At 48.9% G+C, this 27,615-nt stretch overlaps 1 protein-coding gene across 1 annotated transcript in view; it reads right to left on the reverse strand.

Annotated features, from left to right (window-relative positions):
• ALPK3 (alpha kinase 3) overlaps positions 1-27,615 on the reverse strand; it is a 71,595-nt gene that overhangs the window by 38,664 nt on the left and 5,316 nt on the right. The window contains exons 2-3 of the mRNA XM_015406901.1: positions 22,124-22,162; positions 17,100-17,221 (exon numbers count right to left, since the gene is read on the reverse strand). Of these exons, the coding sequence (XP_015262387.1) occupies positions 17,100-17,221; positions 22,124-22,162 (161 nt within the window). The remainder of the gene's footprint in view (positions 1-17,099; positions 17,222-22,123; positions 22,163-27,615) is intronic.

A 27,615-nucleotide genomic window follows, 5' to 3' on the forward strand; every position in this document is an offset into this window, starting at 1 on the left:
CTCGGAAGCGAGCCCGCTTTGGGCAGATTGATGCCTAAGGTTAAAAAACAGACACTTAGCAGAGCCCTGGCAGCTCCGGGGAGAACCAAAGCATCGCAGCCTGTAAACCGAACCCAAAGTTTCCATTGGACAGAAGCAACGGCGATTGCATCACAGGCCGGCTTGTGTCCTCTAAATACCATTGGATGACAGATGCCGCCTGCCCTTTCCGGACAATGACATCATGATATGTGTGCGTGACCGGTTGCTCCGGAGCCAAATGGGCTATATTCATGTGAGGATCAGATCTGGGCATGTGGAAATGTGACAGGGGAGGGACGCTGCTGGTCTCCAAAGCTGCCCTGGGGTTAGCCAGCGTTATTGACTCGCCTTATAAAGCTGCTCCAACTAGCTTTCACCACCCCCTCCATGCCAGTAAACGAGGGAGTCTCCAGAGGGGCCTCTCTCAAAGCCTGAATAGACCCAAGGGAAACTTGGAGGACATTTGGGTTCAGGATGTTATGTAAAGCACAGGGAGCCGTGCCTTTGAGCCTAGGGTGTTAGCAGTCAGTGCTCGTTGCAAGTGGAGGGCAATTGCGGCTTGCCTGCTCCTGCTTTTGTGTTTGTGAAGTGCCCGCAACTCGCTTCCGACCCACGGCGACCCTATCAGTTAATAGAACAATACAGCGGCGCCTTTCAGACCAGCAAAGTTTCATTCTGGGTATAAGCTTTTGTGTCCATGCACACTTCTTCAGATCCATTCAGGTGGGTCGCCATGTTGGTCTGAAGCAGCAGAACAAAGTTTGAGTCCAGCAGCACCTTTAAGTCCAACAAAGTTTAATTCTGGGGATAAGCTTTCGTGTGCAGGCACACTTCATCAGATACACCTGAATCTACCTGTCAGTTAAGGACTTCCAAAAAGTTTCGTTGTTAGCAGCCTCGCTCAGGTCCTGCAAACTGAGAACTGTGGCTGCCTTTATTGAGCCAATCCATCTCGCGCTGGGTCCTGGTTACTAGACAGGGAAGCTCTCCTGCAGCTGGTTCTTGGAAAGGCTGGGGGTGGGAGATGGATTACCCCCCCAGGTTCTGTGCCTTCTTTACCTAGTGCATTCTTTGGAATTAAGCACCAGCTTTGTTAACATAAGAGATACCACATTTTTTTCTTCTGCTCTCTGTTTTACTCGGGACCTTATGTCAGGCCTATTTTTGGGCAGGAACGCACAGGAACGGAGTTCCGGCTGGCTCCCAAGTTGGCCACGCCCAGCAGGAACTCATTAGCATAACAGGCCACACCCAACAGCAGAAACACATTAGGATTGGCTACATTAGGGGTGTGTGGCCTAACATGCAAAGGAATTCCTGCTACAAAAAAAGCCCTGGGTTTTGACCACAAACAAGGTCAACAGAATAAGAAGCAAAAGGTGGGTGTGGGTGGATTACCACACTTCTGGTAACATGGATGTGTGGCCTAATATGCTAATGATCTGTGCTGTCAGGGCTGTGGCCTAATGAGTTTCTGCTGCTGGGTGTGGCCTATTATGCTAATGAGTCCTGCTGGGCTTTTTCTACAAAAAAAGCCCTGCCTTATGTATTTCAGTTCCTGCTGGGGAGACGTCTGGCTTTTATACCCTCAAAGAGAGAAGTATCTATTTTTTTAAAAAATGGCTTTTGTAATCCACACACATGACACTGCCTTATCCTGAACCAGATCACCGGTCCATCAAGGTCCGTATTGTGAACTCAGACTGGCAGAGGCTCCCCCAGATCTCAAGCAGGGGTCTTTCACATCACCTCCTACCGGATCCTTTTTAAACTGGAGGTGCAGGGGATTGAACTTGGGACCTTCTGGATGTAAAGCAGATGTCAAAGAGAGAAGTATCCATTTTTAAAAAAATGGCTTTTGTAATCCACACACATGACACCGCAGTGGCTCTCCCACATCACCCGCTGTCCTTTGAACTCAGGATGTCGGGGATTGAACCCGGGCCCTTCTACATGCGAAGCAGAGGGCGATTTCGCACTAGAGCTGCCTCGCAGTTGCGCCACCGTTTGCCCTGACACTATTTGTCAATTTCACACCCGAGGCTGCGGGGCTGCATTTGACCCGCAGCTTCGCCCGATTTTCTCCGCAGTTTCGTGATCCTCAAAAACCAGGATCACGAAACTGCAGAGGAAATCGGGCGAAGCCGCGAGTCAAAATGCAGCCCCGCAGCTTCGGGTGTGAAACTGACATATTTGTGTTGGGGCAAACGGCGGCGCGGCGCAACCACGAGGCAGCTCTAGTGCGAAATCGCCCAGAGGCTCTTCCAGTGAGCCACAGTCCCTCCCCAAACCCAGAAGCTTTGTGTCTCAAAACCTCTTTTGCACCCAGCGCCAGCTAATCCAATTAAGTTTGTGATATATCTCTGGCTTTGACCATACAAACAGCTTCACCATCATGTCCCGAAACATCACACACACACCCCTGTGCCCAATCGTTCTTCTCAGCACTGGGGTGCAATGGGATACAGGCTTTTTGGGAACTAGTCTTACACCACATTCAACTCACAACAGGTGTCACACTCCCCCTCACTCCTGAAGCTCTTTTTCTTGACCACTGGCCAGATCAATTGGCTACGCATCACTCTAAACCAACTATTGACATTATGGTGTCTACAGCAAAAACCGCGATTGCTTCCTGCTGGTGGGGAACCTCACCCCCCCAACCTGAAATTATGGTTCAAAAAACTGTGGGAAACCTACCTGATGGACAACATCACTGACAAAATAAACAGGTCTCTTCTGAAACCGGCCAAAACAAACTTTTGATAGCAAATGGTTCCCAATACTAGAATTCTTATCACACCATGAATTTATCTCACCAGAATGGGAAGCAACTGCAGAGATGGCTTTGAATCTTAATCTTCCTACATTCGATTTTATTATCAATACACTCCCATCTGACTTAGTGTTAAGGACACCTCCCACTCATGACACTCCAAAGTACTCTGTGCTATACTCAAAACAGGATCTAAGTTATACCTTTTACTGAAATTGCACTACTGTTAGAATGTTAAATTGTTGTTAAGTTGAATAATGTAACTAACCCAAGCTTGTTATCAATTGCTCTTCTGTACATTCTAAAATACAAAACGTACTGCGCTGTTATGTCATTTTACTCTTTTTCGTTCTACAATAAAAATTATAAATAATAATAATTTTAAAAAAATATATTCTCAGCACTGAACAAGAAGCCCGATGAAGAGTTTGGGGATCCTCAATGTTCTAAGACAGTCCTGTTGGGTCTTCACGAATTGCACTGTTATTTTGGAAAGGCTGCAGGGGACTCTCGGGTCCTCTATTTATTTATTTTTTTAAAAGCATTTTCGACTCCAGTTAAGTCAACCCTGTTCTGGGAACTCTGCAGGGGCTCAGAGAGGACTGTGGAGGCAATGCCTGTGACTCTGCTCAGCTTCTGAGCCCTTCAAACTGCAGTCATTTAAGCCCCAAGGCATTATTAACCTGAGACTCACCTCCTAAAAGCACCCCTACCGGTTTACGTTGTGCGGCGGCAAGGGGGCCAAGGACAAGCTCGCTTTCCCAGGGCTCCATAGTGCCTTCCCCACTTATCTACCTCAGCTGGACCACGAAGGAAGAAGACTGACCTTCCGCCATTCCCAGCCAGGCACTAACGCAAACCCTTCGAAGTTCCACGGGAAGCCCATTTGGAACACTTTTGCGGCTGCTGTAAATGGAGGCTCAGCATTCCATCTCCACAGAGCAATCACACACCCCAACAATCACCAAACACATGGGTTTGGGGGCGTAGCTAACAGGGGGCCCCGTGGGGCAATGCCCCCGCCGAATTTGCCCTGCCCCCTCACTCCCCCTTCCTCTCCCGGCTCCCCCCTCTTCCCTCCTCATCCCTCCCGGGAGCCTGGGCTTGTCAAGACTCGCCTCGCCCACCCGCCAGAGAGAGATGGGTTCCAAACTGACAGGGGGAATCAGGGGGATTACGTTCCTCTGGTCAGGGTCAGTATCGGCATACGCTGGGATGGGGCAGCTGCAGGGGCCCAGGGCTTCTGGAGGGGGCCCACTGCCTCTAACACTGCCCACTGCACCTCCCCTGCCCTTCCCTCACCCACTTGCAAGCTCTCTGCTATCCCGTAGGCACTGCCAAGTGTCATCAGGGTACAGGTACGTGGGTGGCGCAGGCATCTGTGAGTGTAGGTGGTGAGAGGGCTTTTGAGGGGGGTGGCAGAAGAAGAGGGGAGGGCTGGTGGTAGGCGAAGGAGGGGCGGGGGCCCTGGGCACTCTCTGCCCAAAGCCCAGAACTGGTCCTGCCTCCGGTCATCTCTGAAGCCTCCTGCTTCAAGCCAGGAGGCTTGGGGGAATGTAGAGAGGGATGGCTGGCGAACAGCAATGCACCCCGGGGGACCCCGATACCTTCCCCAGCTCATCAGATAATAGAAAATGGAGCAGAGGCCCAGAAGACACACAGATTTCCTCCAGGTTCGACAGAATGGTATTATAACACATGCCACATGCTCACAACCGTCCCGGTACTTTTTATTTTGCAAGAGGCACAGGATTCCGAATCGGCCAATCCTGTATCCTTCCTCCCCAACGCCACCAAAATAATCTATACAGATATATTTATTTAACATTACGGAATTGCACAAAAGATCCAATTGCTCCTACTTGTTTTGTTTGAGTTTTTAATTAAAAAATCACAGAACACTAACATCCTGGAAAAAACAGAGATGGAGACCCAGGACAGGGTTCAAGAGTCACCTGAGCTAAAAGAATGGAGTCCAGCTCAAAGAAGCTCTTGCTAGAACGGGTTTGGTGCAGAGGAGAGAATGTTCTGTTTGGACAAGGGGTGCCCTGGGTTAAGAACAAAAGAAGAGCCCTGCTGGATCAGACCAGTGGTCCATCTAGCCCAGCCTCCTGTCTCACACTGTGGCCAACCAGTTCCTCTGGAGGGCCCAACAATAGGGCGTGGTGGCTGAGACCTTCCCGTGATGTTGCCTCCTGGTTGGTTTGTTTGTTTGATTTGTATCCCGCCCTCCCATACCTAGTAGCCATTGATAGCCTTATCCTCCACGATTCTATCTAATCCCCTTTTAAAGCTGTTTCTTCTTGTGGCCCATCACTACATCCTCTGGCAGCAAATTCCATATTTTAATCACTCTCTGTGTAAAGAAGTATTTCCCTTTTTCTCTGTCCCGGATCTACTGCCCATCAGCTTCATTGGATGCCCTCGAGTTCTGGTATTTTGGGAGTGGGAGGAGGAGGAGAAGAAGAAGAGGAGGATGAGGAGGAGATTGGATTTATACCCCGCCCTTCACTACCCAAAGGTGTCTCAGAGCAGCTGACAAACTCCTTTCCCTTCCCCTCCCCGCAACAGACACCCTGTGAGGTAGGTGGGGCTGAGAGAGCTCTTGACAGAAACGGCACTTTTTCAAGGACAGCTCTTATCACAACTACGGCTTGCCCAAGGTCATCCAGCCAGGTGTGAGTGGAGGAGTGGGGAATCACACCCGGTTCTCCCAGATTAGAGTCCGCACACTTAACCACAACACCAAACTGGCTTTGTCAGCCCTCTCCACCCCATGCCCAATTTTATTAGGGTTGAAATCTCTACACAGCCAGAAAGCTCGCTGGGGTCGGCTGCTGCTTCTCAGCCTAGCCTCCCTCACAGGGCTTTTTAAAAATAAGGATATAAAGGGAAGGGAAGACGTCGTGCATGCTGCCCTGAGCTCCTTGGAGAAAAGGCAGGGTAAGAGGGAAACACACACAAACAGCGAGGCATCCCAGTCCTTCCCCCTTAATCCCTCCCCACTTCTAAAGCTGGCCTTTCTCCCTGGTCCCCCCCTCCCCTCTTTCCTATCTGCGGCCGCCAAGGTCACCTCCAGTGCCTCTCGTCCAGTCCCCCTCCCTCCGATCTCTGCACTTGGGTGACGCTCAAGAGCGACCTCGGCACCCAGAGGCACTCTCCACCACCTGGCAGCAGCCACCACGTGACCTCCTCTCCCACTGCTGCCGCAGCAGACTCCCGCGGCCAGCTGATGTTTACTTAACAAGTCCCATAACCCCGCTGTCCCCGTCAACACCTTTAGCTGGGCACAAGATGGGGTTTGGGTTTTTTTGCATTCAGGCATTTAGAGAAACCGTGGCTTGGCAAGATACAGGCTAACACACAGGGTCCACCAGGCAAACGTAGGCGATCCTCTAGGGCTGGGGTTGCCTGCTCTGGGTTGGGGGATACCTGCAGATTTTGGAGGTGGAGCCTGGAGAGGGTGGGGTTTGGTGAGGGACCTCAGCAGGATACAATGACACAGAGTCCACCCTCCGAAGCAGCCATTTTCTCCAGGGGAACTGCTCTTGGTCGCCTGGAGGTCAACTATAATAGCAGGAGGTCTCCAGGTCCCACCTGGAGGTTGGCAAGCCTACTTAGGGCACCAGCCCTGGAGAGCTGCCACAAACGTTAAAGAGCCACAGGCAGCCACAGGGATCCAGGGTGCAGGGCACAGAGGAAGACATAATGTTCCCTCTAAGCTGTGGAGTCTTGTGAGCAAAAATTCTACTTTTTGAGCTACTGGCATTCAAGTTGTTGTGAGTGAGAAATTTGGCTACTGCATAAATTAGTTGCTTTGGAGGCATCCTTCCTGAGCCAGGACAAAAATGTGTGAGCCAGAGGCTAAAAAATGGCGAGCTAGCTCACACTAACTCAGCTTAGAGGGAACACTGGACATCATGCACATTCCTCTTATGCATGCATGCCATGCCTACAGATGTCCTACTAAAACTAGCTCAGTGGGGTTTACCCCCAGATAAGCATGTTTAGGATCACAGCCCTTAGAATGAGCCTGCACCAAAAAAGCTCTTGAAACCTTGTAAAGGTATTTGTTTCCATAGTGCAGCATGCGGAAGGAGCAAGGTCCGACCCCTGGCATCTCCAGTTACAGCATCTGGAGCAACTGGTGCGGCAGAAGTTCGCAGGCCACCTGAGCCCCCCCCCCCCCCCCCCCCCCCAGGCACTTGGCACGATGACTGCTCTGATCTCAGACTGATGTGGTTTCAAGCTAACAAAGTGGATTTGAAATCTCAAATCCCAGGACAGGTGGGGATATATACGAATTCGGCTGCAGGGATCCGCTCGACATAAGCAAGGGGCCATGACCCTCTGGCGGAAAACCACACGCCCCCCCCCCTCCAGGCTCCAGAGAGCCAGTTTGGTGTAGTGGTTAAGTGTGCAGACTCTAATCTGGGAGAACCGGGTTTGATTCCCCACTCCTCCACTTGCACCTGGCTGGACGACCTTGGGTCAGTCACAAGCTCTGGCACAGCTGTCCTTGAGAAAGAGCAGTTTGTGTCAGAGTTCTCTCAGCCCCACCCACCTCACAGGGTGTCTGTTGTGGGGAGGGGAAGGGAAGGGAGTTTGTGAGCCGCTCTGAGACTCCAAGTGAAGGGCGGGGTATAAATCCAATCTCTTCCTCTTCCTCTTCCTCTTCTTCTTCTTCCTCCTCCTCCTCCTCCTCCTCCCCTGGGCTGGGTTTTGAGAAAGCAACAGACACAGCACAACCATCTGGAGCTGTGCCTTATGTTCTCTGCAACTCGGTGTGCTCAAGATAAATCCATGCCTCTCCTCCCCAAATGTTCTGTGCATGCCAGAAGTAAAAAATAAAATACAATAAAGGGTGGTTTATAAGCCAAGCTAATGTTGATGGTAAGGGTAAGGAGCTGCGGTGGCTCAAGTGGTTAAGACGCTGAACTGCAGGCTGTGGAAGGTCGGTAGTTCATCAGTTCAAGACCCGGGTGCCGCATGATGGAGTGAGCTCCCATCTCTAGTTCCAGCTCCTGCCAACCGAGCAGTTCGAAAGCAAGAAATTCCAAGTAGATAAATAGGTACCACTTCGGTAGGAAGGTAACAGCGTTCTGTGCGCCTTGGTGTTTAGTCATGCCGGCCACATGACCACAGAAACATCTTCGGACAGCGGTGGCTCTTCCGCTTTGAAACGGAGATGAGCACCGCAACCCTAGAGTCGGACTCGACTGGCTTTTGAGGAAGGGAACCTTTACCTTTACCTTTAATGTTGATGGACCCGCAACGTGGTAGGGTCCCACTTTGGAATCCCGGGTGGTTTGTCTTGCCCGCCTGGGACCAGCGCCTGGCGGTCCACTAGGCCACCGTGGAAGCAGAACGGGAAAGAGGGAAGGGGAAGTGCCCGCCAGATCTCTCTCTCTCTCTGCCCCTTCAGCAGTTCTCCTGGCCAAGGATCATAGGAGTGATGTGGTCAGAACTGTAATAAGAGCTGTCCCTCCCTCTCTCTCTCTCTCTCTCTCTCACCCCTGCCCCAGCAGCATGTGGAGGAACTGTCCAAGAACTTGGTTAGCCCCTTCCCGGCTCCGGTTACACATCTCAGACACATCATCCCAGAGTCACAGGTGTCGCTGTGGGCAGCTGGGATTTGCTGGCCACGGAGGGTAGGGTGCAACTCCCACGCACACAGAAAGAAAGACGGAGAGAGCGAGCGTGGAGGTCCCCACAGAATTCAAAGAATCTCCACATGCAAGCAGTTCTCAGTAAAGCGCTTCAAGATCACAGGACACCCATGTGAAGATTCCACCCGCCCACGTGTCGGGAGCCCTGAATCTATACATTGCCACGTTATTCTGCTTCGGACAAAAATAAGCCCCGGGGATTTCTAGAGGACTTGTTTTCCCTGCAAATGCGCAGAGGATCATGATCCAGACGTGACAGCTGCTTCCTAATCCTGTCTTTCTCATGATTCCTTTCAGACACCTCATTGCAGGGGAAATTTTGATTTAAAACTAAAGGGGGGGGGGGGAAGGCTGCCAATGCTGGAAGATTTTCTGTGCATCTCACTTGGAGAAGGCATGACATTTACCCTGACTGGGAGTCAAGTCAGGCTTTTAAATCCACAGCCTGAATCTGGTCCTCCTTGACAAAATGGGGCCAGAATACAGTTGCCGACCTCCAGGATAATGCTCCCTCTAAGCTGTGGAGTCTCGTGAGCAAAAATTCTACTTTGTGAGCTACCGACATTAAAGTTGTGAGCCAGCGATTGGGCTGCTGCATAAATTAGTTTTGCTCTGGACAGGGCCGGCCCCAGTTTATTTTGCACCCTAGGTGGGGATCCCTTCTGGCGCGCTGACTGGGAGTCAAGTCGGGCTTTTAAATCCACAGCCTGAATCTGGTTCTCCTTGACAAAATGGGGCCAGAATCAATGCTCCCTCTAAGCTGTGGAGTCTTGTGAGCAAAAATTCTACTTTGTGAGCTACTGGCATTAAAGTTGTGAGTGAGCAATTTGGCAGCTACCTCAATTAGTTTGCTCTGGAGCCATCTTTTCTGAGCTAAGACTAAAATTGCTGAGCCGGAGGCTAAAAAACTGTGAGCTAGCTCACACTAACTCAGCTTAGAGGGAACAGTGGCCAGAATACAGTTGCCAACCTCCAGGACAATGCTCCCTCTAAGCTGTGGAGTCTCGTGAGCAACAATTCTACTTTGTGAGCTACCGATATTAAAGTTGTGAGCCAGCGATTGGGCTGCTGCATAAATTAGTTTTGCTCTGGAGCCCTCCTTCCTGAACCGAGACAAAAACGTGTGAGCCAGAGGCTAAAAACCCGTGAGCTAGCTCACACTAACTCAGCTTAGAGGGAACACTGCTCCGGGAGGGGTCCGGAAATCTCCCAGTTCCTTTTTAAAAATCTTGGGCATTTGCTAGACCTTCGAGCCGTCTTCGTATTTGTTCATTTATTGTGCGGTAGAATGTTCTACGGTTTTATTCTTTTTACTGTGTTTTTAAATTTGCCACGAGCCGCCCTGAGCCCTGTGGTGCAGGGAAGGGCGGGACAAGAATCTAAACAATAAAAGAGACACACAAAGATAAACTGATCTACAGACGACAACGATCACTTCTCCTGGAGAAGACGGCTGCTTTGGGGGGCTCCCCTCTACGGCACTATACCCCTCTGGGCTCCCGGCCCTCTCCAAGCGCCACATCCGAGATCTCCAGAGTTCTCAACCCGAGGCCAGAAGGGTGTGATTCCCAGCAGAGAAGGGCTCAACTCAGAGGTGTCAATCTCATTTGTTACGAGGGCCAGATCTGACATAAATGTCAATTTGTCAGGCCGGGCCATGTGTGCCGTAAAATGTAATGCCAGCTACCAGAGATACAAACTGAATAAAGGACAGCAGCTGGTAAGCTCTGAGTCGGTGTACCCTCACTGCAATGACCCACGTGGGCTGGGAGGCGGGGTGCAAAGGAAGATCCATATGGGCAGACTGGAGAGTCAGCAGTGCAGCCCTGGGCAGACGCTCCCACGCTGCTCGACTGCTGCAGACAAGGTTGTTCCACCGTGCTGAAGCCACAATCGGAGTGGCTCCGCCCACTCCCCCCCAGCAGTCTCCTGTTCCCTCCCTTGCACAGCTGCTCGGGGGCCGCATAAGAGCCCTGGATGGGCTGATTTTAGCCCCCGGGCCTTATGTTTGACACCCCTGGCTTAACTTATCTATCCTTTCTAGTGCATTTTTATCTCTCCATGGAGCTCAAGAACCCCCTTTGTCCCATAAGCAATGCTGTGAGCAAAAACTCTACTTTGTGAGCTACTGGCACTAAAGATGTGAGTGAGCGATTGGGCTACTGCATACATTAGTTTGCTCTGGAGCCATCCTTCCTGAGCTAAGACAGAAATGTGTGAGCCGGAGGCTAAAAAACTGTGAGCTAGCTCACACTAACTCAGCTTAGAGGGAACACTGCCCATAAGATCCTCCTTTCCCCCCTTTTATCCACACAATGACCCTCTGAGGTAGGTTAGCCTGAGAGAGAGTGTGTCTGACCCACGGTCACCCCGCAACCATTGTATTCCACGATAAATGTCCCAGTTTGTAGTCCAGCACTCTAACCACTATATCACACTGGTTCTCTCTTTAACCCTTCTGTGGCCTGCTGCTTTCACCTCCAACTCCCACTCCAACTGCAGTGGTTCTAGATCTATGTTTCCATTGTGAACTTTGGTCTGGAACCCAGGGAAGAGATGGGGTAAAGCAGCAAATGGGAAGCAATTGGACTGGAAACGTGTAAGACAGAGAAAGAATTAATTACACATGTACACCCAAAGAAATGATACTCTGCCAGTCCTGCTTTGCTATGGAGACACTGGACCCAGGTTTTGAAAAGTAAAGAAGCAAAATGCATTGTTCTGCGTAGAAGCCCAGAACACAAAATAAGCCCTCCCAAGGAACCACCAGAGGGTGCATGCATGTGTGACAATTTAGGAAATCCAACCTTGTCATAAGAGCATAAGAAGAGCCCTGCTGGATCAGACCAGTGGTCCACCTAGTCCAACATCCTGTCTCATGCAGTGGCCAACTTCCTCTGGAAGTCCAACCACAAGGCATAGAGGCCGAGGCCTTCCCCTGATGCTGCCTCCTGGCTCTGGGATTCAGACGCTGACTGGCCTCTGAACTTGGAGGTCCCCCCAAATCTCCTCCGACAGGATTCTATAAGCTCTCGGGGATCTGAGCAAGCTCCTTTTCTACTTCAAGCGACTTCCAGTTGCTTTCAACATTCCATACCTCCTGAAGCACATTCTACCTATGGGGGAGAGATCCCCCCCCTTGTTAAACTATAAAGTCATATTCTTCTGTACACCAGGGGAGTCTCTCAAGTAAACGAAGCTCTTGCCTTTGGGTGGTCTGGTTTTCCTGCTTTCAGGAATCATAGACAGGGTGCCAGCCAGTCTGCCTTTGTGTAAAGTGCCCTTGAGTCACCGACGTAAAGCGACTCCTCATGGGGTTTTAAAGGCAAGAGATGGACAGAGGCAGCTTGCCATTACCTGAGAGCCAGTTTAGTGTAGTGGTTAAGTGCACGGACTTTAAACTGGGAGAACTGGGTTTGATTCCCCACTCCTCCACTTGCAGCTCCTGGATGACCTTGGGCAAGCCATCGTTTTGCCAGAGCTGTCCTTGAAAGAGTTGTTTTCTCAGAGCTCTCTCAGCCCCACCTACATCACAGGGTGTCTATTGTGGGGAGGGGAAAGGAGAGGAGTTGTAAGCTCCGAGTGAAGGGTGGGGTATAAATCCAATCTCTTCTTCTTCTCCTCCTCCTCCCTCTATATAGCAGCCCTAGACTGTTCCCTGGAAGGCCAGATAAGGAAACTAAAGCTCAAATACTTTGGCCACCAAATGAGAAGGGAGCACTCCCTGGAGAAGACCCTGATGCTGGGAAAGATTGAAGGTCAAAGAAGACGGGGACGGCAAAGGATGAGATGGTTAGACAGTGTCATCGATGCAACGAACATGAAATTGAGTCAACTTCAGAGGACGGCGGAAGACAGGAGGGCCTGGCGGGAGATGATCCATGGGGTCGCGAAGAGTCGGACTCGACTGTGCGACTGAACAACAACAACAACAAAAGACTTCCTTGACAGTCTCCCATCCGAGTACTAACCAGGACAAACCCTGCTTAGCTTCCGAGGAGGTCTGACGGGATTCGGCAAGCCCGGGTCATCCAGGTCAGGGCACACCAGCCGCTTTAACGATCCACGAATGACGACTCTCCTGGCAGGGGCGAGGCAGCTGCTTGACCCATTCACACAGCCACCAGCAGGTGGTCCCTTTGAAGGGACTGTTTGCTACAGGGCGAGACTGTGATCTAAGGCCCGACCGAGAATAGGCAGCGGTTGCTAGGGCTACTTTTTGGAAGCCTCTCCTAACAACACTCTTGAGTGCGAGAGAATGAGTCACATCCCGCAACTGGAGGGAGAGGATGCCAGTTGCCCGGCATCACAGCCAAGTGCCACTGAATTAACTTGATGTGAAGCGGGTGCAAAGGGAGGCCCGTCCCCAAGCCAAAGAGACATCACTGGGGGGAAAGACATGGAGAGATTCAGCCCTCTGTTGTCAGTCAATCATAGATCCGAGTCCAGGAGAACCTTAGAGACCAACAAGACCGTCAGGGTTTGACCTTTCGAGAGTCAAAGTTCCACTCTCAAAAGTGCGCAGACTCTGACAGCAGCCATGAAATTAAAAGACGCCTGCTCCTTGGGAGGAAAGCGATGGCGAACCTGAACAGCATGATAAAAAGCAGAGATCACCCTGCCAACAAAAGTCCACATGGTCAAAGCAATGGTATTCCCAGTAGTCATGTATGGCTGCGAGAGTTGGATCATAAGGAAGGCCAACCGCCGAAGAATAGATTCTTTTGAACTATGGTGCTGGAGAAGACTCTTGAGAGTCCCTTGGGCTGCAAGAAGATCAAATCAGTGAATCCTCAAAGAAATCAACCCTGACTGTTCCCTGGAAGGCCAGATAATGAAACTGAAGCTCAAATACTTTGGCCACCCAATGAGAAGGGAGCACTCACTGGAGAAGACCCTGATGCTGGGAAAGATTGAAGGTCAAAGAAGACGGGGACGGCAAAGGATGAGGTGGTTAGACAGTGTCATCGATGCAACGAACATGAAATTGAGCCAACTTCAGAGGACGGCGGAAGACCGGAAGGCCTGGCGGGAGCTGGTCCATGGGGTCGCGAAGAGTCGGACTCAACTGTGCGACTGAACAACAACAACAAAAAAGGCAACGTTTGGTGTACCGAGAAGAAGACGAGAAGACCCCAAAGGGGGGAAAGCTCATATCCCGGAAGTCTTGTTTAGTCTCTGAGGTGCTACTGGACTCGAATCTAGCCACTCGATTGTTAGACATAAATGAAACAGGCCTGCGGTAGAATATCAAGGGTTTGGGATGCTCCCATACAAAATGCCAACGCTGAAAAGCAGGAGACCCAACAGGGGAACTCAACAGGAAAGGGGATGTCCCTCTTCCCTGGCCTGCATTTCCTCCCCTCTGGCTCCAGGCCTCAGCAATGGTTTTTTTCAGTTGCCTAGGTGACCTAAATGGGCAGCCGAGATCTCATAAGGGAGTCTCGTGAGGTCTCGGCAGGCTTTCTTGGTTGATGCTACCTGGGAAAGTCCACATTCATATTCAAGGGAGTCCACAAGCAAGAGCCAGGAGTGAGAAGGCTTCTATTTGAAGGAGAGCTTATTTTTGTGTATGTTTAAACTTCACTACAGTTTCTCTCTGGTTGAACACAGCCAGACAAGAAAGTTTCTAACCACCATGTCCATCCAGCCCTTGCTGAAGCTCCCTCTGGTAGGGTAGAATTAATTTGCTGCCATCAGTTCAGAGACTTACACATGGGGCAGTAGAACAAAGTTCAAGACCAGCGGCACCTTTAAGACCAACAAAATTTTATTCAAGGTGCCTGACCTAGATAGCCCAGGCAAGCCCGATCTTGTCAGATCTCAGAAGCTAAGCAGGGCTGACCCTGGAAAGTAATTGGAAGGGAGACCTCCAAGGAATACCAGGGCCAGGATGCAGGGGCAGGCAATAGTTAGCCACCTCTCTGAAACATCCAAACCCCACTAGGGGTTGCCACAAGTCGCCATGTCTTCCAGGCATGCAAGCATACACACAAAATACCCACAAATTAAAAAAAAAATTAAGACGTTTTAGTCAATGTACACGTTTTTGTGTGCACACACACACTTCTTCAGATACAGGGGAATAGAAGTTATCAGTCCATACATACAGGTAGAGGATAAGCAGCAAATTAGCATAAGCATAATAAAAGGCAATAGCTGAACAGGTCAGAGTGACTGCGAGCAAGATGGCCGGGTCCAAAGATGCCCGCCGTGCCTCCCCGAAGGAAGGAAATACTTTTTGTACTTGAAACGGAAGGGGTGCGGAGACTGTAAATGGTTGGGATAGATGGGAAAAGCCACACATGCATTTAGCAGCTGCTATTTTTACTTGGCTTTTAGGGCTGTTCAAGAACTTTGAATAAAGCAACTGGCCAAGGAGTGAAAGGAGTAGGGTCGACAGAGGGAGAATCCTGCAACAGCGCCGGTCAAGGAGATTCCAAGCTCAGCAGGAGGGCAAAGGGCAAGCAGCCGAAAAAACAGATGAGAGCACTGTGGGGGAGGGTTACTTCAGGCACACCCACGGTCCGGCTTACAGTGGGCTCAAAGTACAGATAGAGCCATTCGTGCTCTGAGCCAAAAGGACACATGAAATAAAATGCAATTCGATGCCAACAAAATCCCAGAGCTGCACCCAGAATAAGTTGCATAAAAGCGCTGGCTTAATTTGGGAAATCTAAACCTTCTCATTAGGACGCATTTATAAGAATCTGACGTTCTTTTTTCTCTAAAGGTTTGTCAGAGGACTGCTTCCCTCTATGGGAACTGTCAAATAGTCTTTTACCGGCACATAGACGCCCTGGCTGTGAGGAATGAGAAGTCACTGGCGAAGCTAGCATAGATCTTGAGCAGATCGTACAGACAACCCACGTTCCCAGTTTAACAAGGTCTCAGGCCAAACTAGACACAATGGAGGCAGCCATGTTTGTTCAAACAGCTGTACTGTTCAGATGTTAAGCAGGGGAAGTGTCCGATTTTAACATCAAAAGAAGTGGGAAAAGACTATGACGACTCTTTAAACTTACCTCCAAGTAGTTTGTTGCCCCAAGCCCCAAAGTATGGGGAACTATGATGGGGATGGGAAGGTAAAGATCAGATTTCTTTGTGCATGTCTCTTTTGATTTTAAAGCCACACTCATATCCAGCCCCAACCCTGCTTTACACGTGAATGTGGCAGATATGTGAACGTGCTAGTATTTCTATCACGAAGTTCCTTCAGAGCAAAAATGGACCAGACCAAAGATCATCCATCCCTACCTGTATATAAAAAATTATCTCTGCAGCCTCAATTTGGCTTGGAGCTGTGCAGAGAAGGGAGGTTAACCCTTCAACTTCTATTCATTTCACTGACTGAAAGCAGGATCCCTTGTTTTATTAACAATTTAAAGGGGAAAAAATACTTGTTTTTAAAGGACAAACTCCCCCCTCCCATATAAAATGCTAATGCACAGTGGGGACGTTGGTTTCGATTAACCACACTGAATAGAAGTTGAAGGGTTAAACTTCCTTTCTCTGCCCCACATAGCTCAGAGGCAAAATGAGGTTGAACAAGCCTGCAATTATACAGAGGCAGAGATGCAACTCAATACACCCTCCATAAGAAAGCAATTTTGGCAAAAAAAAAATTGGATTTTATTAATCCAGTTACAATCATTGCTATTTCCACAAATTAATCCAGTTACAAACATCGCTATTTCCATACTCTCTGTTAATTCGTTATTTGAAGGGGTTAAGGTTTAGATTCCAAATAGTTAAATGCTTTGGTTTTGGTTACTATTTTTAATAGCCAAAATGCGGCTTCAAAAAGATACAGCAGAGGCCTGGCGATGCTACATCTGAAAACGTTAAATGTCAATTAAACTTCGCCTTGACCAGTAACGGTTCTTGACTTTTGAAAGAAACAGACAAAATGTGTGACTTTTTACAAGCACTATGGGAATATCAGACGGGAATACAGATCTTAAAATTACTGTTCTTGTATACCAAGTGGCTGTGCCCAAGGCCACCTACATAACTGTTTTATTTCATATTTTGTAATCTGCCTACTGGTTGACTGAACCTTTCATCAGTCTTGTAATCTGCCTTGGGTCCCAGCGATAAATAAAAATAAACCCATAATAAAATATCATTTATACAATTCTAAAATAACGAAACTATTATAAGGCCCTTTCACACATGCTAAATAATGCAGTTTCAATCCAGTGACCATTTGCAAGTGGATCTTGACATTTGACACAGTAAAATCCAGTGGCAAAATGCATTGGAAGTGGACTGAACGTGTGTTATTCCGTGTGTGTGTGAAAGTGCCCTATATGAGTAAGAGAGATCCACCCTTACTCTCTCTCCTTAGCACCATCCTCGTGTTCTGCCACTAAAGGTAAAGGTAAAGGTTCCCTTGCTCGAAAGCCAGTCAAATCCGACTCTAGGGTTGCGGTGCTCATCTCCGTTTCAAAGCCGAAGAGCCAGCGCTGTCCGAAGACATTTCCGTGGTCATGTGGCCGGCATGACTAAACACCAAGGCGCACGGAACACTGTTCCCTTCCCACCGAAGGGGTACCTATTTATCTACTTGCAATTTCTTGCTTTCGAACTGCCACTAGCCAACTACCAAAATCCCCGTTTTTGTTAATTACCTGTAACGACGCATGTGAATTTGGCACTGGCATCCTCAGACACAGCATAAGATTTAAGGGTCGTTTCAAACAGTGGTTGCGTCTCCTCCGTCAGCTGCGCAATGATTGTGCAGAAGGTGCTCCTGAGAATAATGCGAGAAGCGGAAATTAGAAACTGGGGTGAGGTAGCGGAAGAAATGCGAAATTGCATTCGACTGAGAAATCCTGATCCTTTGGGAAAAGATCGGTCTTATCTGCATCCTTTGTGCCTATAAACAAAATGGGGGGTTAAACTAGCCTGACGTGGGCTTGGCGGTGACGCTGACTACCACACCCTTTTGCTGTGTTTTGTGCTAATCAGCGGCCTTGGGGAAGGAGGGTGCATCCATCTTTCCTCCCTCTTAGGGCTGCCAGCTCCGAGTTGGGGAAATTCCTGAAGATTTTGGGGGTGGAGTCTGGGAAGGTGAGGGTTTGGGGAGCGTAGGGATTGCAGTGGGGAAGAATCCAGCTTCCAAAGCGGACATTTTCTCCAGGGGAACTGATCTCTGTCCCCTGGAGATCCCTTGTAATCCCAGGAGATCTCCAGCCACCACAGGGAGGTTGGCATCCCTAATCCCTCTCCCTCCTCTACAAAGCTAAGTGCGGTTTGGAGGGGGAGCTTTAGGGCAGAAAGACCCACGATACTGGAGATCTGCAACGGGAAGTTTGGGTTGGCAACTGAGGGGAGTCCAGGGAATGTCTTCTCCCATACCATGATTTTAAACAGCCCAAGAATGACCATTTCCAATTGGGAATATAGCCACTAATGGAGGGGGAGTGTGATCCTAAGCATGTGTCCCACAGAGTCAAGAGATGTTCAGGCTCTTGAAAATGGCATGGGGGGAGGAAGCACCCCCTCATTTGTCCACAAAGCGGTCCCTGGCAACATTTGGGCCCTGCTGCATTTTGAAAGTACAAATCCAGGCTTTAAAATGGTAGCGCATCCCTCGTGGTGGATCTGGGGCTCATCCAGTTTGGCCCTTACTCCTTAGGTGTGGTTCATCCAGACTTAAATGGCTGCATGAGCAGCCGAGGGGGGGAGCGGATATCGCCTCCATCCCGTGCTACTTGGAACCTGTTCTATGTGTTCATTTGCACAGAGAATGAAACTTTTTATTTTAATGCAGGGGCTGGGCACAAACACGGACTTCTCACAATGTCCATCCTTTCCAGGGCCACAAAACTCTCTTGCAATCTTCATGCATAGCCTTGTGTCCATGCATGGCATCAGGCTTCGAACCCAGTGAGCGGAAGTGGCCCCGCACGAGATCAGAGATGCATTGTTGGCTGTGGAGGGCAACCCAAAGGAGTTGTTCTGTGAAAGAAAGGTAGTAGGCAATGAAGTCCGTTGCCTCTCCTCTTCCCCACCCCTTCTTTCTTCAGTCAACAACCCCCAATCAAATGTCCCTCAGGCCCGGGGCTGCTGGGAGCAGGAGGTGGGGCTTGTTGCATATGCCTGCCCCCTGGGCTCTTTACTGCCGGAGCTCCGCTCCTGTGCGCTCCTGCAGGAAATGACCCCTGCATCCGCCAAACTTTTCAGAAAGAGGGTGGAGCTATTGTAAGGCAGGGCTTGTTCTTTCCCCCTGGGCTTTCCTTAGTGTATCATAGAGCTGGAAAGGACCTCCAGGGTTATCTAGCCAACCCCCCTGCACAATGCAGGAAATTAACAAATACCTCCCCCCCCCATGCTCAGTGACCCCTTTAGGCTCTCTCGTTAGGCTTTCCTTCTTCCCAGGAGGTATGGAGGTATTTCATTTGCCTCTTCCTCCTATGGCAGCCATCTCACCATCCCCTCTCAAAAATTCAAAGGTGCCCACAGGCTCAAAATGGTTGGGGGCCCTTACTCTAAGTTTTGACTCTCCACAGTCGATAAAGGGGCCATTTTAGAAAGCAAGCAGATGACAGAGAGCTCTCTTTAACTCCAGACCAAACCGAGATGTCTTCCTAACCCCGGCCCATGCAATGCCAATTTGGCTGCGCTTCATCAGCCGGGCATCTGGCACGCACATCGACATAGGATTGCAACATTTAACCAACTGATCGGAAACAGTGTGATTGATCAGAAAGATGCTGCTGGTCAATCAGGCACAGGGTTTTTACAATGCAAGTACTTACGAAAAGACAAGTGCTTATGAAAAGACGACAAGCACCTTCTTAGAAGAGGCCTGTCCTCCCACACATGTAAGAAAATAATGACTCTTCTAATAAAAAAGCAAGGTTCCCCCCCCTTAGAGTGATGATTCCCCCCCTCGTGAGCAAATGTATGCAGCTTTCATGAAATTCCTCAATTAAGCTTTATCGAATTGGGTGTCAGCTATGAGTTGGGAAATACCTGGAGATTTTTGGGGGGTGGAGCCTGGGGAGGGCGGGGTTTGGAGAGGGGAAGGACCTCAGCAGGGCAGGGCTATTTCTGGGCAGGAACGCACAGGAATGGAGTTCCGGCTGGCTCCCAAGTTGGCCACGCCCAGCAGGAACTCATTAGCATAATAGGCCACACCCAACAGCAGAAACTCATTAGGATTGGCTACATTAGGGGTGTGTGGTCTAACATGCAAAGGGTTCCTGCTACAAAAAAAGGCCCAGGGTTTTGACAACAAACAAGGTAAACAGAATAACAAGCAAAAGGTGGGTGTGGCTGGATGAGCACACTTCTGGTAACATGGGGGTGGGTCCTAATGTGCTAATGAGCTGTGCTGTCAGGGGTGAGGCCCAATATGCTAATGAGTTCCTGCTGTTGGGTGTGGCCTATTATGCTAATGAGTTCCTGCTGGGCTTCTTCTACAAAAAGAGCCCTGCAGCAGGGTATAATGCCATAGAGTCCACCTCCAAAGCAGCCATTTTCTCCAGGGGAACTCATATCTGTAGTCTAGAGATCAATTGTAATAGCCAGAGATCTCCAGGTACTACCTGGAGGTTGGCAGCCAACATAACAGACATGTAATTTTAAACTTGCTTCTTGGATTTAAGATGAGCCGTAACCAGGGACTGGACTTTCTCAGCAGTGGCACTCCAGTTGTGGAAAGACCGCCCCCTAGAAACCTGTTACCAACTTTTTTGGCTCTTAGGTAAAGGTTCCCTTGCTTGAAAGCCAGTCGAGTCCGACTCTAGGGTTGCGGTGCTCATCTTCGTTTCAAAGCCGAAGAGCCAGCGCTGTCCGAAGACATTTCCGTGGCCATGTGGCCGGCGTGACTAAACACCAAGGCGCACGGAACGCTGTTACCTTCCCACCGAAGTGGTCCCTATTTATCTACTTGCAATTTCTTGCTTTCGAACTGCTAGGTTGGCAGGAGCTGGAACTAGAGATGGGCGCTCACTCCATCATGCGGCACCCGGGTCTCGAACTGCTGAACTACCGACCTTCCACAGCCTGCAGTTCAGCGTCAACCACTTGAGCCACCGCAGCTCATTTTTGGCTTTTAGATGCCAGGTAAAAACATTCCTTTTCACCCAGAGTTCTAGCAAACAACGTTCTCCATCTTCTTTTGGTGTCTTATGGCCTGCCCCTCTGTTATGAATCACTGTACTCTACTGACAGTATTCATTTTTGTTTTATCATTGAGTTTGTTTAATTTTAATGTCAGGCTTCTCAAACAGTTTTGAACTGCTTCAATGAATCCGATCATTAGATGCGTATTTACCCCTCTTTCATTTTGTTAGCCCCCTCAAGAAACGTTTTTGGAGACAACGGGATGGAAATATTTTAAATACAGGAACTCACAAAAGTATCTAGAAGTTCTGGTGTCCATTCCGTAAAAACAGGAGGCAGGTTGGGAAAGCTATACTATGCCTCAGTTTCTTTTGCTCCAGAAAAATTCCACATAATTAAGGGTTGCCAACTCCTGGAGATTTAGGGGTAGAGGCTGGGGAGGCGACGTCAATGGGATACAATGCCATCGCATTCACCCTCCAAAGCAACCATGTTCTTCAGGGGAAGAGATCTCTGTCATCTAGAAATTTGATTCCGGGAGATCTCCAGGCCCCATCTGGAGACTGGGAACCCTAACATAATAAATCCCTTTTCAGCCGTTACAATTTTGGCATCCAAAGTGTTCATCGGGGAGATCCTGTTACCCACAATCAATGTTCCCTCTAAGCTGTGGAGTCTTGTGAGCAAAAATCCTACTTTGTGAGCAAACTGGCATTAAAGTTGTGAGCGAGCGATTGGGCTGCTGCATAAATTAGTTTGCTCAGGAGCCCTCCTCCCTGAGCTAAGACAAAAATCTGTGAGCCAGAGGTTAGAAAACTGTGAGCTAGCTCACACTAACTCACCTTAGAGGGAACACTGCCCACAATGCTCCTGATATGCACAGTTTGTGTGAGTTTTGCCATTTTGTGCGAATCAAGCAAACACACATTTTTCTTACAGCAAACATGTACCCTTAAAAAAAATCCTAATGTCTGATCATTTATACCAAGCCTGGAAAATGAGGGGGCTGTGGCTCACAGGTAGAGCATCTGCCTGGCATGCAGAAGGTCCCAGGCTCAATCCCCGGCATCTCCAGTTAAAAGGACCAGGTAGGAGGTGATGTGAAAGACCTTGAACTGAGACCCTGGAAAGCCGACGCCAGTCTGAGTAGACCATGCTGACCTCGATGGACCAAATGGCTGATTCTGTACAGAGCAGTTTCATGTGTCCAAAATACACATATAGCCCAATCTACACAAAACAGTGACTGTGCATATCGGGAGGATATGTGGATGGCACAGTCTCCTATTATGTGCGGTCTGGACACCACAACTATTAAAGAGCTTCAAACGTACCACTCAAATGAATGTCGGTGCGTTCAGAAGTGATGGAACAAAACATTTTATCTTTACAAACCTGTGCATTCCACACAACGTACTGGGAGCAAAACGGAGACATTTTTGTTTCAGTGCAAGCAAGCAGACACATGCCACACAAAAAGAGCACTGTCAGTGCTGTTAGTGTCCCTGAACGAACAGGAAGTTGAGTAAGAAATCCGGACCCCAGAAATATACACAGTCAAAAAAGATGAGTCAATTACCTTCCGAAGTTGGAGGGAGATAACCGGTTGGTTGGTAAGCTAAGCAGAGACAGCAAACAAAATAATTAGGAAATTTGTTTTTTAGAGCGGAGAGGGAAGCTTGAACAACAGTTATTAGGAAGTATTAAAGGGGCTGTCTTGCGCAGGTTTGAGTTTCCATTAATGTAATTCAGCTGCCATTGGCCGGCCGGCAGTATAAGCAAAACCACCCTGTAAATTGCAACCAAAAGCTCTGAATGAAAATGATCGTTAGCAGCAGGGGACAGAAAAATAGAAGTTGTTACATACACGGGTTAAATCCCCCAGGGCTGGTTCCATGGCTAAGACACCCAAGCAATGGCCTGAAGAGTCCCTGTGAGTAGCCGGTGGATGCACCATACTCCGGGCCATCAGTGACCCCAGAGGCCAAAGGCATTGTCTCCTGGGGCCCCAGCGCCACTGGCCCGATCCTGACCCAGCAGCAGCACCAACAGAGGAGGCGATGCACGTACCTAACTCGGGGTAAGAAAATACCTTGGACTAGGGTTGCCAGCTCCGGGTTGGGAACTTCCTGGAGATTTGGGGGTGGAGCCTGGGGAAGGCGGGGTGTGGCCAAGGGAAGGACCTGGGCAGAGATGTGAGGCCAGAGATTCCACCCTCCAAAGCAGCCATCTTCTCCAGGGGATCTGATATCTGTTGTCTGGAGATCAGCCGCGACCCTGGGAGATTCCCCAGGCCCCACCCGGCGGTTACACAACAAACAAAAATACCGTGGGAAATAATGAAAATAAGTAGGCAAAAATATATATACGTGTGTGTGTAAATGAAAATACATTAACGATAATAAAGTCACAATTTTTCACCATTCAGAGACAATATCAACAAATGCATATGGTATGCAAAAGTCCAAGTCCATATCAAAGCAAGACCGTAACAGTCAACATGAAATAAAGTTGTTCGTAGAAATGAAGTGCTTGTGTGTGTGATTCTTATCAATAAGACATGAATGTTCCTTCTTCCTTTAACGATAGCATCGACTTGAAAATCGTTTTGTAACATTTATTTTTATTTATTTATTTTTATTTATTGGGATTTTTACCCCGCCCTCCCCGCAAAGCGGGCTCAGGGTGGCTTACAAGGGGCAACGCCCATATAAAACAAGGTAAAAACAATAAAAACATTAATAACAATTCATCACAACAATAATACTCAGTTGAACGCAAGATGGTCCCCGGATGTATGACATGATGGTAAACAGACAGTTCTCCGGAGATGATGTTGACCTATAGCCGATCCCAAGCAAGTCCGGTGGTATCAGTCACGCAAAAATTGTGGCAGATCTTCCCGGGCCATCCTTAACCCCGATGTTGTCCACATCATTTGTGGCGGTCGTAGTGGCGGCCCCTATGTGAAAGCCTGGCGGAAGAGCTCCATCTTACAGGCCCTGCGGAACTGCATAAGGTCCCTTCTCTTCAGAAGAGAATACAGGAACATAATGGTCACAAATCCAGAGAGTTCAACAAAGTCAGTTTCACATCAAGCACAGAAGCTGGAGCAACATTATTTCATGTTGACTGTTCTGGCTTGCCTTGATATGGATCTGGACTTTAACATGCAATATGTACTCATAGAATCATGGAGTTGGAAGGGATCTCCAGGGTCATCTAGTCCAACCCCCTGCACAATGCTTGTTGTTGATGTTGATATAGTCTCTGAATGCTGAAAAGTTGTGACTTTATTATTGTTAATGTATTTTCATTTATACACACGCATTATTATTATTTTTTGCCTACTTATTTCTGTTATTCTCCATGGTATTTTTGTTTGTTGTATAATCTGCTTCCGTGGTCCTCTCAGACTGTATTCCCCAGCTGGAGTGTGGCAACCCTGCTTTGAACCGGCCCTGCAATCCCACCCCCAAATCGCTGAAACCATAAGCACACAGTCTGCGATTCTCAGTTATCTGGAATTCCTGGAGCATGGATTCTACAGCTTCCCCTCGCGTACAAACACATAAATTCAGGGCAAGCATATGGTGAGTAGGACCGGACCTGCAAACATCTTCCATTCCCTTAGCACTGACTTATTATGAGAGAAAAAGAGAGAGGGAGATCCTCATGGAGGCCAGCTGCAACATGTGACCTTGCCGCTAATCAGTCCCTAGGTGTCAACAGACCTCATGGGGAAACCAGAGAGCTGGTGAGCGAGCTCTGGTCATGGTCCCCTTAGAGCAAAGCATTCCAGAGGACCGAGATATAAATAGCCCACTCTGCTCCATCTCAGAGGGCTGGTCAGCCTTTTGCGTCGACCAGCCCTATCCGTGAGCCCTTATCTATTTGTTTAATGGATTTAAAGCCCACCCTCAGCAGCATAGCAGGGCTCAGGGCGGGTAACAACAATAAAAACAACCTTTAACAGATATCTAAAACTATCTTAGTGCAAGAAATGCACCGCTGTTCTGAGATCCATCCGCAAACTGAGCGCTTCTGTTGCACCCCCCGCACCCCCCTCAACACTCAAATTTGCAATATTTCGTCACTGGGAGAATGCGGTTCTTCTGCCAGTTAGTTACTGTTACCCAGGAGGCATGTGACACAGGGACCGCTTAAACTGGTGCAGCAACGGACAGTGTGATCCTATGCCCCTCTAAGCCCAGTAACAGAAGGAGGAGGAGGTGGAGGAGGACTACGACAACGACGAGGGGGGGAGGGGGGAGGAGGAGGAGATTGGATTTATACCCTGCCCTTCACTCATAGTCTGGTTTACAATCTCCTTCCCTTCCTCTCCCCACAACAGACACCTTGTGAGGTAGGCGGGGCTGACAGAGCTCTTTCGAGAACAGCTCTACAGACACCTCGTGAGGTAGGCGGGGCTGACAGAGCTCTTTCGAGAACAGCTCTGAGATAACTTGTGACTGATCCAAGGTCACCCAGCTGGCTGCATGTGGAAAACTGGTGAATCAAACCCAGTTCTGCAGATTAGAGTCCACCACTCTTAACCACTACACCAAATTACAGTGATTTGTCCAAAAGAGGTATTAATCTTATCACAAAAACCTTCCATCACTACAGGTGTCCAGTGGTGGTCTAAGTGATTCTGCAGCCCTGGGCAAAAGTCCAGGATGCGGCCCCAGGATCACTGCCACCCCACAGTGAGCTGGCCCTCCCTGCTGGGGCCAAGTGTGTAGGGTGGGCAGGGGCTGCCACTGCAAGCCTGCTGCATGAGCCCCTGATGGGGTGGGTACAGGCGGTACCAGGAGCCCACTTTTCTTCTTTTTGCTCCCTTTTCCCAACCTCCCTCCCAACGTGGAGCCCAGGGCAATTGCCCATTAGTTAAGACCACCCCGGTAGTGTCATACCAGGGACTCCAGCAGCAGAAACCAGGTGCCTTCATTTTTGTACACCCATGGCAGTTTTTGACAGGCGAAGGCACGTAGCCTGCTCGCTGCTACAGCACAGCACCACCCCTGTTGATGGCCAAAGAGGGTACTGCAGGTATAAACTCTATGGGGCTCAGGTGACATAAGAAACCAATAGGGACCTAACAAAGCTTCTTATCCTGGCTTGTCTCCTCAGCCTGTGTCTTTTGTTGCCCAGAGAGAAATGCCATTTGTGCAGATGCTCCCAGCCACCATTCTGTTCTGTCCTCATATAAGCAGTCAATGTGTCTGCTTTGCTAAACACCCGCCAATGTTGCAGGCACAGTCCCAGTAGCAATGGTACATGACAAGTACAGAATGGTTATCTTAAGTGCTCGAAATGCCTCTTCAAACATATCGTCTTGGCCATCCGTATCTGAGTTACTGGCCTATTCTACAGTCCCTTAAGTAAGGTCCGTCCACCTCGCCCCCCGTTAAGTGGTTCATTCAGTGAGTGAACAGTGCAAAGTAATAGAGGAAAACAATAGAATGGGAAGGATTAGAGATCTCTTCAAGAAAACTGGAGAAATCAAGGGAGCGTTCCATGCAAAGCTGGCCATGATAAAGGACAAAAACGGTAAGGACCTAACAGAAGCAGAAGAGATTAGGAAAAGATGGCAAGAATACACAGAAGAACTATACAAGAAAGACCTTGATGTCCTTGACAACCACGATGGTATAATCACTGACCTCGAGCCAGACATCCTGGAATGTGAAGTTAAATGGGCCTTAGAAAGCATTACTAACAACAAAGCTAGTGGAGGTGATGGTATTCCAGCTGAGCTATTCAAAGTCTTAAAAGATGATGCTGTTAAAGTGCTGCACTCAATTTGCCAGCAAATTTGGAAAACGCAACAGTGGCCACAGGATTGGAAAAGATCAGTATACATTCCAATCCCAAAGAAGGGCAACGCCAAGGAATGTTCAAACTATCGCACAATTGCACTCATATCACACGCTAGCAAGGTCATGCTCAAGATCCTACAAGCTAGGCTTCAACAGTACATGGATAGAGAACTGCCAGAAGTACAAGCTGGGTTTCGAAGAGGTAGAGGAACGAGAGATCATATTGCCAACATTCGCTGGATTATGGAGAAAGCAAGAGAGTACCAGAAAAACATCTACTTCTGCTTCATTGACTATGCTAAAGCCTTTGACTGTGTGGATCACAACAAACTATGGCAGGTCCTTAAAGAGATGGGAGTACCAGACCACCTCACATGTCTCTTGAGAAACCTGTATAAGGGCCAAGAAGCAACAGTTAGAACCGGATATGGAACAACTGATTGGTTCAGCATAGGAAAAGGAGTACGACAAGGATGTATACTGTCACCTTGCTTATTTAATATATATGCAGAGTACATCATGCGAAATGCTGGCCTGGATGAATCACAAGCGGGAATTAAGATTGCTGGGGAAAAGATCAACAACCTCAGATATGCAGACGATACCACTCTAATGGCAGAAAGTGAAGAGGACCTAAAGAGCCTCTTGCTCAGGGTAAAAGAGGAGAGCGCAAAAGTGGGCTTGAAGCTCAACATCAAAAAAACTAAGATCATGGCATCCGGCCCCATCACTCCTTGGCAAATAGAAGGGGAAGTCGTGGAAGTAGTGACAGACTTCACGTTCCTGGGATCCCAGATCACCGCAGACTGTGACTGCAGCCATGAAATTAAAAGACGCCTGCTCCTTGGGAGGAAAGCGATGGCGAACCTAAACAGCATGATAAAAAGTAGAGACATCACCCTGCCAACAAAAGTCCGCATGGTCAAAGCAATGGTATTCCCAGTAGTCATGTATGGCTGCGAGAGCTGGACTATAAGGAAGGCCGAGCGCCGAAGAATAGATTCTTTTGAACTATGGTGCTGGAGAAGACTCTTGAGAGTCCCTTGGACTGCAAGAAGATCAAATCAGTCAATCCTAAAAGAAATCAACCCTGACTGTTCCCTGGAAGGCCAGATAATGAAACTGAAGCTCAAATACTTTGGCCACCAAATGAGAAGGGAGCACTCACTGGAGAAGACCCTGATGCTTGGAAAGATTGAAGGTCAAAGAAGACGGGGACGGCAAAGGATGAGATGGTTAGACAGTGTCA

This window comes from Gekko japonicus, unplaced genomic scaffold (genome assembly GCF_001447785.1).
Source record: "Gekko japonicus isolate JY-2015 unplaced genomic scaffold, Gekko_japonicus_V1.1 scaffold1207, whole genome shotgun sequence".
In the NCBI taxonomy this organism is placed as follows: Eukaryota; Metazoa; Chordata; class Lepidosauria; order Squamata; family Gekkonidae; genus Gekko; species Gekko japonicus.